This window comes from Larimichthys crocea, chromosome VIII (genome assembly GCF_000972845.2).
Source record: "Larimichthys crocea isolate SSNF chromosome VIII, L_crocea_2.0, whole genome shotgun sequence".
NCBI classification, from domain to species: Eukaryota; Metazoa; Chordata; class Actinopteri; family Sciaenidae; genus Larimichthys; species Larimichthys crocea.
Window position 1 is genome coordinate 33,000,153 of NC_040018.1, and position 12,500 is coordinate 33,012,652.

A 12,500-nucleotide genomic window follows, 5' to 3' on the forward strand; every position below is an offset into this window, starting at 1 on the left:
ATGTTAGCCTCAGTCTGTTTAGCTGCTGTTTAGCCTCTGTTGAGCTGCTGTTAGCTCAGTTTGTTAGCTGCTGTTAGCTGCTGTTAGCTCAGTTTGTTAGCTGCTGTTGAGCTCATGTTAGCTCAGTCTGTTAGCTAATGTTAGCTCAGGTTAGCTCAGTCTGTTAGCTCAGTTTTGTAGCTGCTGTTAGCTCATGTTAGCTCAGTCTTTTAGCTGCTGTTAGCGCATGTTAGCTCAGTTTGTTAGCTGCTGTTAGCTGCTGTTAGCTCATGTTAGCTCTAGTCATGTTGCTCAGTCGGTTTATGAGCTAACAGCAGCTAACAGACTGAGCTAACATGAGCTAACAGCAGCTACAGCTGTCAGCAGTTTACTTCACTGTCCATCATAAACTCTGTAAATCACAGAGAGTTGAGGCGGAGCAGCCGGAGGACATCAGAGGGAAAACCAGAAAACATTTCCTCCATAAAATATGATCCAGTTTCACCAGAATCAGTGAAATAGTTGCTGCTGTGTGACTAACAGGCTTCCACAAAGATGCTAATGCTCCTGCCTGAGCCCAAAACAAGCCGCGCTGGTTCAGCCTGTACATGCTGAAATCATTTCTTCAGGATCAGGATCAGATCTGTAATCCTGCTGAACTGGATGATGTTTAAAGTCTGTTTTAAACCACGCTGCTGTCCGCACACAGGCCTGTGTGTTGACGTGTGAAATGTGTGTGTGGATAAGGCCGTGAAGGGCAGTGTGACATTCCCGTCATTACTCGGCTGGGTTTCCTCTGGCAGGACTCGGCGAACGCGCTGGAAGGTGTTTTTCTAGTACACAGAGTCCAATGTGGGTCAAGGTGAACCATCTCTGCCGGCTCGCACCCGGCGCAGTGACGGAGGCTGGGCGGCCGAATGTAAATGATGGTATAGACCCATGCGACTCTAAAGATCCAGGGGAAATCTCAGCTGGAAATGAAACTCCAACCTGGATATAGACTGAGCTGTGATGATTCTCCCCCACAGAGCAAACTGTGTCATCATCGTCAGATATTAACATATTACTCTGTGCATTTAAAGCTGACTTTGACCTTTGAAACCTGTTAAATTTAGCATGAGGCAGGAACTCCCCTGGTCTGTTTGTTGCGGTGCCTACATGTACCAGGATGCATTGCACGCAGGCTCCTAAATGAAGTGATCTGCTGGGTGGTAATCAAAGTTGCACAATGTTTCCAAGCAGCAGTTTCTTTTTCACACGTAGCTTCATCAGACGTTCATTCATGTGTCATCGGTGGCTTTAAAGTCGAATCATTTGAACAAACACACTGCCTCAGTGTGATAGAATGTAAAATCCCTGCAGAAACGTGACCGCACACCTGACAGGTGTTTCCTGGAGGTGGAGCTGATAAGACAATCGAAGGTGTGTCGACCACCTCACGTCAGTTTGAATCAACAGAGCTCGTGTTTACTGCGCAACCATTAACTATGAATATAAGAGAAGAAGAATCTTTAATCGTCAAACCATCAGAGGCAGCAATGTTCTTTAACTGTGGCTCAGGTTGTGGTACCACCAACACATAAATGTCAAAAGAAAGTGAATATGGAGTCCAGGTTCTGAACGTTATGGTGCTTGAGATTCCCATAATGGATGGAGAGTATGTTTATGGCGGCCATAACTGTGTTGATGTGTTTCACCTTGAGGCGCTGTGACCTGTACCTGCCTCGTGTCCTGATGAAGACTTCAGTCTCGATGTGCAGCGTGTCTCTGCAGATGTGGACATGATGCATAAAACGCTGTGATGACGCCGGTGCCCGAGGAGTCTTTGTAGCAGCACAGATGAATGCATGCGGAGAGTAATCTGCTGCATTCAGAGCGAGCCTTTGAGAGGTTGAAGCTCTTACCACACCATGACGGATAGATCCACCGGCCATCGGTCATGCAGCATAAAAGCTTGATGACTGTCGTAGCACCCTTGAGCCAGACCTCCAAAAGTCCAACAGAAAGTTTTCACGTGGACGGCAGGAGATGAATGTCTGACAAACACTGCGTCGCATATAGAAGCTCTCTGCTCCAGGCTATAAATACACGGCGGCCTCCCTCCCACGGCGGAGCCCAGATTGAGGCGGCGTGCTCCCCGGGGTGAGCTTGCACTTCATCCCGTGCAGCCTGTCGGACAGCATGTCCCACATCCTGCATGTCCCCACACACACACACACACACACACACACACACACACACACCACTTGTTGAACATCATGGCGTCTTTCGATATCGTCTGTCAGCGTCCCTGCAGGCGGACAAAGCTGCCACCGACTGATCCAGGTGTGATTACCTGTGGACGCCCACTGTGTGTGTGTGTGTGTGTGTGTGTGTGTGTGTGTGTGTGTGAGGGAATGCTGGGAGATAACCTTCAGTGTGTCAGCAGTGCGGGCCTTCTTCCTCTCTAGACAGATTGTGTTGCTAAGGGAACTGTTGCTAGGATGGCAGTCGCACCTCTCTCTCTCTCTCTCTCTCTCTCTGTCTCTCTCTCTCTCTGTCTCTCTCTCCCTCTCTCTCTGTCTCTCTCTCTCTCTCTCTCTCTCCCTCTCCTCTCTGTCTCTCTCTCTCTCTCTCTCTCTCTCCCTCTCTCTGTCTCTCTCTCTCTCATCCCACGTGTCTCTTCAGTGTAATCCTTACATGAGCTGAATGATGCACCCTCTCAGCAAACTTGGCCTTAAATTCTGGGCTGTCGTTCAGCTCGCCCCGTGTACGAAGGCTCAGCCCTCTCTGCAGCGGCCCAGGGTTCGAATCCGACCTGTGGCTCATGTCATTCCCCATCTCTCTCTCTCTCTCTCTCTCTGTCTCTCTCTCTCTCCTCACATTCCTGTCACTCTTCAGCTGTCTCTGTCAAATAAAGCTCAGTTTCCCCTCTCTCCCCCGGCCTGTTCATCCCCGCTCAGCTCAGCTTCATGATTTCTGCAGCCAACGAGAGCTGGAACGTACCATTTCATTCCAGAAAGCTGGTCCTGGTTAACGTACAGGCTCAGATGTCAGATTAGTTCGGTGCTGAGTCAAACTCCTCATTTTGGAGTAATTCCTCCCGTCCAGCGTCAGCGCTGTGTAGGTTAGGATTAGTGAAGAGGAGGAAATGTGAGAGCATGTCATTCTGTGATCTGTGTTTGAAGCTGCAGGCAGGCTGCAGGATAAACCATCTCCATGCACCTGTGCAGGTTTGTCTCTAAATATTCATACAGGAACACACAGGACTTTGAATTCAAGGCCTGAGACAGAGGCAGGTGGAGTGTTTGCATGTCCGGTCCTGCTCCCAGGTTCAATGGGTCAGTCCAAGGCAGGACCTGAATCCTTTTCTGAAAGAAGTGATCAGCTGCTGAGATGAGGCCAGGCTGGATCATACCAACCGGGTCACTGTCAGCTGGTTTGACCCCTAAATCCATCTTCAGGTGACCAGTCAGACAGATTAATACAGTTTATAAGTTGATTTGAAGCTCCTCCTGCATCCTCCTGTCTTTGTTTGAGACTTTTTCAGGATGAAATGAGTTGATTTAATGTTGTTTTAATGTTGATTTAATGTTGAAAACGAAAGCAGCCCTCAAACTTCAACTGGATTATGGATCAGTCAATGAAGTGATGCACACACACACACACACACACACACACACACACACTCCCTCCCTCTCCGTGGTTGCACATTGCAGAGCACCGCACACCGAGACTCCCTCCCTCGCTCTCTCTCTCTCTTACACACACACACGCACACACACACACACACCAACCCGGCGAGCTCCAGGTTTCCGCTCCCCGCCTCATCATGAGCCATTAGCGGCTAAAACCAGCAGCCTGATGCCGCTTCTCTTCGACGGCGGCGGCGCAGCAGCTCTCCTCCTCCACCGCCGGCCGGAGCCTCCGCAGCATCAGCGGGGGTAACCGCGCTGCTCGACCCGCGTCTCCGCGCAGGAGAGGCGGCTGACAGGCTGCAGCTGCGGCGGCGGCGGCGGCAAGGGAGTATTAGAGAGGAGGAGAGGGAGGGAGGCGCGTCTCCTCCATCACCGTCTCCCCCTCTCTGCTCCTTCTTTTTTTTTTGGTCGTCTCTTGTGGAGATGCTGTCGCCGGGCTGCCGGGGCCGCTGTCATACCGTCTGATAGAGATAGAGGCCGGCGAGAGGAGGAGGCGGCGGAGGAGGAGGAGGAGGAGGGGGAGGCGGCGGCAGAGGCAGAGGTGGTGGTGGTGTTGGGGTGGGGTCGGGGTTGCCCTGCCCTGCCCTGGCCGGACTAGCTCTCCTCCAGCAGCATGAACCTCCACTCGGGCAGGGCGTCCGTGGCCATGCTGCGGATGATGGGCTGTGCTAACGGGCGCTCTGCGCGGCATCTCCTCCACAGTGACTGCGTGGTGGACGAGAAGACGGTGGTGCTCCAGAAGAAGGAGAACGAGGGCTTCGGCTTCGTGCTGCGAGGAGCCAAAGGTAAAAACCAGTTTCTCACTTTATTCTGTGTGTGTGTGTGTGTGTGTGTGTCTGTGTGCGCGCGCGCGTGCGTGTGCGTGCATCTTCATCAGCACCACCCCCTCCAACATCCAACAGAACCATGCAAAGAAGTTCTGTTGTTAAAATGCATTTGAACACACACACACACACACACACACACACACACACACACACACACACTCTCTCTGCAGGAGTGTGTGTGTGTGTGTGTGTGATGGCATGTCTGCAGCTGATCACCTTCACCTCTCAGGTGGTGTATTATGACATCATCACCTGTGTTTGGCGTCTCCACATCAGGACTTCAGTTGTGATCCTCTCTAAAAATAGCCGGTTTGAAGCTGCTGCGTCGGTTTCTATGACGATTCCTTCGCCATGTCATAATCCACGTTTGCATTCCACAACTGTGCGGTGCCGCTCCATTGGTCTACGCCATGGTTACTGTCGAGAGGTAAATTTAGTCTATCCATGCGCCCGTACAGAGAGAGAGGGGGAGGCAGAGGGATGACATGGAGGGAGAGGAAAGAGGGATTTGGCTTGAAAAACAAGAGGAATGTTCTAGTCACTCTGACACACTCTGCTATCACCCCGGGGGAACTGACCCAGCCGAGCTTATCCTGCACGGGGTGAAAACACACACACACACACACACACACACACACACACACACACACAGGCTGTCACATAAGCTTACATCCTCTTTTGCTCTCTGCGTTTCTGCATCCATCTCTCCTCGCTCCTCTCTTTCTTTCTTTCTTTCTTTCTTTCTTTCTCCTTCGCTGTCTACATCTCGATGTCACACACACCTAAAGAAACACAGCCATCACAGGCGTGTAAACACCCTGATGAAGCTGCCCGGGAACGCGCTCGTGGACTGTGTGTCTTCCAGTAGGACGATGAGTTATAGGAAGTGTCACTTGTCACCGCTGGTTTCTCCTTTTAACCTCCCCGAGAGCAAAGAGAGGGAGGCTGTGTGTGTGTGTGTGTGTGTGTGTGTGTGTGTGTGTGGAGGATGGAGTGATACTACAGACAAAGATCAGTGATTTCAAATCATGTGATGCTTTAACTCACGCTGCTTTGAATGTTCCAGCATCCATCTTTGAAAATATCTGCCCTCCTGTCTTGTTTGTATAAATCATCGTTCTGTTCATCTTCAGATCTGACTCAGGCTGTTGAAACGTGTTTAAGGCCGTGCCCTCTGAACAGACACACATGACAAGCAGCTCCACACTGACACTTTGTCTGAATACAAGTTCACTTCTAGCCGGCGACCTTTGCTGTCTCCCTGAACACTTGGAGGACGGTGCTAAGCCTGGCTCAGCCTCCATCAGAAGTGAAAGAACAAGCAGAAACAGCCCTCAGTGTTTTCACATCGAATCTTTGTTATCTGGCCAGCAAAAGTCACCTTTAGTCCAGCTGTGACCGCGGCAGGCTGGAGTGTCCCGCTCTGAGGTCACGACTGCTGAGATGTTCATCGGGTCCAGCTGCTGCTGCTGCTGGTCGGGAAATGAATCCAGTTCAGGAGCTAAAAAAACCTGCTGTGATTCTGAGCATTCGTTTGCAGATGGTTTCCCTCCATCTGACCTCCAACCATGGATGTATGCAGACAGAGTCACGCTGTAGAAACAGAAGAAGCTGGTGTTTGTGCGTGAGACGGAAACAAACAGTGTAATTCAAATTCCACTAAGTTAACATTGGATTTGATTTAGCTGTAGCTCCTCTGTCAGCTCACAGCAGGGACCACGTCTCGAGTCCAGCCCAGACCCCGTGCTTATGTCTTCCCCTGTCCAGCTGTCAGAACTCCTGATATCTGTCATTTCCACAACAAAGAGCTGAGCTGCCCACTCATAATACATGAGCAACATATGAGTCTTTGTGCTGAGCTAACATACACCCAGCTGTGTGTGACTGAAGTCGATCATAAAGACGTTTATACATCTAATAACTTTAGTTCCATTTAGGTGTCAAATGGAATGCGGCCATCAGACTGAAAAACGTCTCATGTTCCGTTCACGTTGTTGTGTCTTCGTGTGTCTTCTTCCTGTCTCTCTAATCGTTTCCACCTCTGTCCTTCGTCCTCGCCGTGCAGCGGACACGCCCATCGAGGAGTTTACTCCCACGCCCGCCTTCCCCGCCCTGCAGTACCTGGAGTCGGTGGACGAGGGAGGAGTGGCATGGCAGGCGGGACTCAGGACGGGGGACTTCCTCATCGAGGTAAGAGCTGCTCCTGTTTCTGAACCTCAGAGGATGCAGACTCCTGCTGCATGTCGGTAATCTGCTGTGTCGGCTGTGACGTGAGGCGTTCAGGAGCTGTGTTCAGCCGAGCTGTTTGAAAATGTCACTTCAGGTTCCCCGGTCTCTCTTTTTTGAAGAAGACCACCTCCTTTTATCTTAAACTGTTCCAGCAGCAGCTCTTCACTGTGAAATTGTCACTTTGAATGTAATTAGAGCAACAGGCGGCGGCCACGTGCGATCGGAGCGCTGACTCGTGGATGGAGGAAAAGGTTTTGCACGCTGCCGCGTTATTGTGAAAGCTAACATGAATGCTCCCAATAAAAGAGCTCATGTCAGTCTGATGAACTGTGTGTGTGTGTGTGTGTGTGTGTGTGTGTGTGTGTGTGAATAAACAGGAGCAGTATTGTGCTTTGATTCTTCATCTGTTAATCGGCTCGTTGACTTCATTAGACTCCCTCTCAGCTCTGGGATCAGTGTGTGGTGTGAGTGTCAGCCTCCTCTTCACACGAGCGTATTGATGATCAGGATGTGATCAGGATGTGATCAGGATGTGATCAGGATGTGATCAGGATGTGATCAGGATGTGATCAGGATGGGCTGTCTCCAAGTCATCATGCTGTGGAGGTTCTGTGGGTAAATGTGTGCAGCCACACTGCACCAGTGTGACGAGGTCATGACAGAAGAGCAGACAGTATCTACCTGGTTAAAGAATATGAAGCTAATGTTTTGGTTCAGAAAGACGGATCTGTGTGACGTGTCGAGAGAGAGAGAGAGAGAGTCAGGTTATTAAAGTTTGACCTCCAGTCACAGTGATGATGTCAGATAAGAAAGATCAAGTCAAGGTGCAGACTTTAAAAACACCAGTTAACCTGCACGCAGAGAACGTGCAAACCACAGGAAGGCCTCAGCCGGCTCGCTGGTCCAGAGGTGAAGTCTGTCTGACCAGGACTGACTGAAATACTGTCTACAACTCAAAAAGTCAGTGACGGGTTTAGATTTGAGATATTTTAGAAACAAATCGAATCTCTGACACTTTTTCATTTTCTGTGGACAAATGAAAGTTTGAATATTTTTAATGTATTAAAGACTCGTTTGTGTCTCGGCGTGTCTGAGGCTCGGCCTGCTTCACCGTCATCGTGCTGGAGTTTCTCTGCAGAGACGTGGTGTGCTGAGTGTGATTGTTGGAGCCTCGCATGTTACAAATCATATCACAGCTGCTGAGAAACAAAACAGATTCAGAGGCAGAGCTATTTCCAGCCTCTTCCTCTGCGACTCCATAACGACGGCTTTATTTTGTGTTTCTGCTAAATGGAGCATCAAACTGTATCTGTGTCTGCGGCTCTGCTCTCCTCGTCTCTCGTTTGTTTTTGACCCCTTTAATCATCTCATCGGTCCGATCCCGTCTGCAGTCAGAACCGCAGATGCGTCGCAGAAACGCGTTGACAAAAAGCTTGGAAGGAAAATGTTTGACACAGCTGCACAGCCTCTGGCTGCCGGGGTTAGCCATCCACAGCTCAGATTCTCTAATGAGCGTGAGTCTCATGTGCTTTTTATGTTGACCTCACATCGCCACGCTGATGGAGAGTTTACAGTAACCTGCGAGGATCCATCCTCTCTGAGGTGACGGAGCTCTCCTCGCTCTTCTTATCGCAGTGCCAGGAAGAGATGAACAGACGTGATTGAGGACTGATGAATTGACACAACACACATTTGCCAAAAAGCACATCCTGTCTCATTCTGAAGCGGCGCCAGTTACTTCCAGCACATCGCACAGCTGTCTCACCTGTCAGCCTGCTGATGGATTCTTCTGTTGTCATGCTGTAGCACCGGCTGCTGTTTGCTCTGGAAAACGTTTATTGGCACATTAAAAACATGATGAAGGAGTGTGAAGGTGCTGTATTAACGTGTGCCACTCCTGGATATATTATTACTGTTGGTTAACTGTTGCTTCGTTTGGGACGTGCACGCCTCCCTGCTCTGATGCCCAGCTGGTTGTGTTACACGTCATCTCTGTCTCACTTTCGAGGTTTAGTAATATTTAGTTTAGTTGATTTAGTTAATATAAACTTAAAGGCATCCTGAAGATCTCTCTGTGCATCTTCATTTTCTTCATAATCATTCACAGCGTTGTTCATAGGAAGATGTCGTCCATCTGTTTCCTGTTTCAGTAGAACACCAGCAAGTTTCAATGTAACACACAGGACATATCGGACTTCTTAGTTCACATCACTGACGGTATAAAGAGTGCACAGGTGTCTGAAGAGCTGCTATGAAGCTTAGCGTGGTGGCGCTGTCCTGCCTCTAATCCAAAAATCAGACGTGGTCTACATTTAAACATTTGTATGAATCATAGATAATAAGAAACAATGTTGGAACAGAGTAACATTGTATCTGGAACCAGGGTCTGTTAAAGGATCCATCATTTTATGGAAATGATGTTTATTGTTCTTATTGTGATGCTGCGTTGTGATTGGCTGATGCACGGAGCAGAACGATGGTGGCTCCGTTCCACATTCACAGATCACGAATGGTGTCAGCGTCACGATTCACAGATGATTGTCACTTGTAAATTGCAGATGAAGTTGTGAGTCCTTGAGGACTGCGGCCTTCTCGTACATGTGTCACCAGTCCAGTGTTTGTTATGATGAAGGAAACACAGTGAAGTGAAGGAAGTGATGACGATGTGTCACTGAACAAAAAAACAACATGAAGACCATTAGAATCAGTTTAATACGTTCTGAATGACCCAAAAGAAATCAGCGATACGCGGTCTGAATAAAGTCTATATTTAAATAAATATCTGGTTCATGAAGCAGCTGCTTGTTTGACCGAGTTGACGGATCCGAAACAAAAAAGGAAGATTACAAAAATATCGTGCGCGCCGGTTGGTGCAGTCGTTGTTTGTCCTGTTCTAACATCGAGGTGATGGGGTTGCCATGGCAGCCTGTCGGCTCTTGTATATAATCCCTTTACAGTCCCACCAGATGACCGGTGAAGAGCTGAAGTCTCTGCATCGTCGCGTGTCCGTCACGTGTTTGGATGGTGGATTTCCTCACACACACACACACACACACACACACACACACACACACACTCATGTATAGTCTCCTTGAAGACGTGTTGAAAACAGCTGATGGACTTTGATTGATTATCAGATCATGGGCTGAATGACACACGTCGTTTTCTGCAGTACATCGTTAGTTACTGTCACAGTAACTCTATAGTTACTGTAGTTTTTTGACTGAATACACAGTGTACTGCTGTCAAATGGTTTACAGTACTTCACTGGGCACAAACACAGTAAATTTCTGTGGATCACAGTGCAGGAACGATACGAGGCACGCAGAGCTGTCAGGATTAAAGTGTTGTAATAGTTGGATTGTTGTGTAACAGTGCGGACTGATAGATGTTTTATTTCCGAGTACCTGGTCGACATCTGAAGTTCTCGTCGAGGCGTGTGTGTTTGCTCAAACATCTGTTTTTGTGTCCGCAGCAGTGCACACGTGCCCGCTCTCCCTGCTGCTGTACATTAGCAGAACATTTCCATTTGCATGCATGATTTAGGGCTCGGCTCAGCATCAATCTTTCATCGCCTCGTGCAGCTTGGCATCAGGATGCGCGCCTGAATTTCTCGTACACAAGCACTCCGATCATTTGCCTAAATGTGTTTAAGTGGGTGCTTGTCGTGGTCCCTCCAGCAGTCTGCGCCTCGTATCACTACACCCTGTTGACTTCGAGTAGGTGAGACGAGTTGATGAGAGGAGGCTTCACCTGCAGTGACATCACGATCAGCTGTTTGCTGTGTTTAAAAGGAGTCAGGAGGTCAGAGGTCACTCTGATGACACTCCTGTCCTCATCGATCAGATCATTGCTCGTCTCTTCGTCCTCTTGGCTCCTCTTGAAGTGCGTTGCTCTTGAACGCTCCTCGCAGCCACACTGTGTGGTCTCATTGCTGATTAAAGCGTTCATCACCGGACACGGCGGCTCATTTTCTCAGATTAACTGACGTATTAAACGCTTCGTGCTGCATTCAGTGTCCAGGACATAGTTGATCGTTTCCGTACTGTAAACGTGTGTGAATCTGTCCACAGTACAGACCGGACTCCAGTTTAAACTTCAGTTCAGATTTAAATGAGATTTAAAAACTAAATATAGCAGCTAACCGTCTGCATGCAAAGACAGATGCACCAATATAAATATAGATTTATGCTGCTTTATTGCATAATATAGATGATGTACTGCAGGAGGGATGAGGGGCGGCTGTGGATCCTCCAGTCTGCATGTACAAGATTTCTTGGGCAAGATACTGAACCTCAAACTGCTCCTGATGCTGCAGCATCGGTGTGTGAGTGCATGTGAACGATGAGCAGCCGGCACCTCGCAGCCAACGGCATCAGTGTGAATGAATGAATGAGATATGTAGCGTAAAGGAGAATCGAGTGGTCAGCTATAGAAGTCCAGTCCGTTTACCATGAGGGATGAGGGGAGAAATCAAATCAGTGTGATGGATGGATGGATGGATGGATGGATGGATGGATGGATGGATGGATGGAGGAGTTCGGAGATGAACTGGTGTGAACTGGGAGCTGGGATGGAACCAGGAGTCGAGACTCTGACTCTGAGTCTGACTGGTTCCTGTATTCACACTGGACAGAGGAGGGAAGAAGAGTTTGCAGGGACAGGATGTGAAAAGTGAGCGAGCAGGTTGTTCTGTAGGTGCAGAACAGTTCAAGGCGTGGTGTTTGTTCCTGAACGCTGTTCTAACAGATAAAGAGGTTTCATTCTGTTTGTTTCCTCGTTTCCTGATGGGGAGCGTGTGCAGCTGCTGCAGATGAGCAAACACATTTTGTCTGAAAGAATAAAATCCGATGTGACAAACAGGTCAGAGATCCACGCTCAGCAGAGTCTTCATACTTTTCTCCAGCTGCCCTCAATATTCTCAGAAAGCTTCAAGTCCATTACACAGCTGGAAATAATATTTCCTCTGCTTCATGTTTTATTTGTTTGTAATGTGCAAAAACAAAATAATAACCTCGTGCTGTTCACGGCGGCGACTGATGAGGACCTGAGACCAACACTGAGGCTGATGTTTGATTATTTCAACTGGGATTTTATTTTATTGATCCAACAATCGCTTCATCTGGAAAATAATCATCAGTCAGGAAGCAGCTCGACGACCTGCAGCCAGGTAACTTACAGAATTATCATTAATTATTTAGAGCTGATATAATCTGCTGCCGCCGGCGACGTTTGACATTTAAACCTGTGACAGGAAGAGAGAGACAGAGAGAGAGACAGAGAGAGAGAGAGAGAGAGAGAGGAATGGAAAACTACATGAGATACACTACAAGACTAAAGACTCAGAGTCTGGATGTTTCTGATCACAAAGTGAAATATCGGCCTCGTGGATCCATCGTGGTCCTCAAACTTCCTCCCAGCTCGGTGTCCATGTGTGAAGCTGAGCCGTGAACCGCGACCAGGTCCAGTTTGAGGACGTACAGGTCCACGACAAGATGAAGTGTGTCACTATGATGAACATAACAGGCATCACAAGTTCACACAGTTCCTGTGTGTGTGTGTGTGTGTGTGCGTGTGTGTGTGTGTGTGTGTGTGTGATGTAGGTAGATGGAGTAAAGCACTTACTTTCTTATATAACACACAACTTTGGCCAAGAGAAAGATGTGTGACCAGTGTAACATGCAAATGCATCTGCCTCCCTGTGCCCTCAGGTGTGTGTGTGTGTGTGTGTGTGTGTGTCTCCTTCTGTCAGATCTCTGCATCTCTGAGGGCTGCAACCCAGCACACA

General features: G+C 48.7%; 1 protein-coding gene across 6 annotated transcripts in view; it reads left to right on the forward strand.

Annotated features, from left to right (window-relative positions):
* LOC104929042 (SH3 and multiple ankyrin repeat domains protein 2) overlaps nucleotides 1-12,500 on the forward strand; it is an 86,865-nt gene that overhangs the window by 26,108 nt on the left and 48,257 nt on the right. For all 6 annotated transcript variants that reach the window (XM_027281197.1, XM_027281202.1, XM_027281198.1 and 3 more), the window contains exons 6-7: nucleotides 4,359-4,441; nucleotides 6,549-6,673. In XM_027281197.1, the coding sequence (XP_027136998.1) occupies nucleotides 4,359-4,441; nucleotides 6,549-6,673 (208 nt within the window). The remainder of the gene's footprint in view (nucleotides 1-4,358; nucleotides 4,442-6,548; nucleotides 6,674-12,500) is intronic.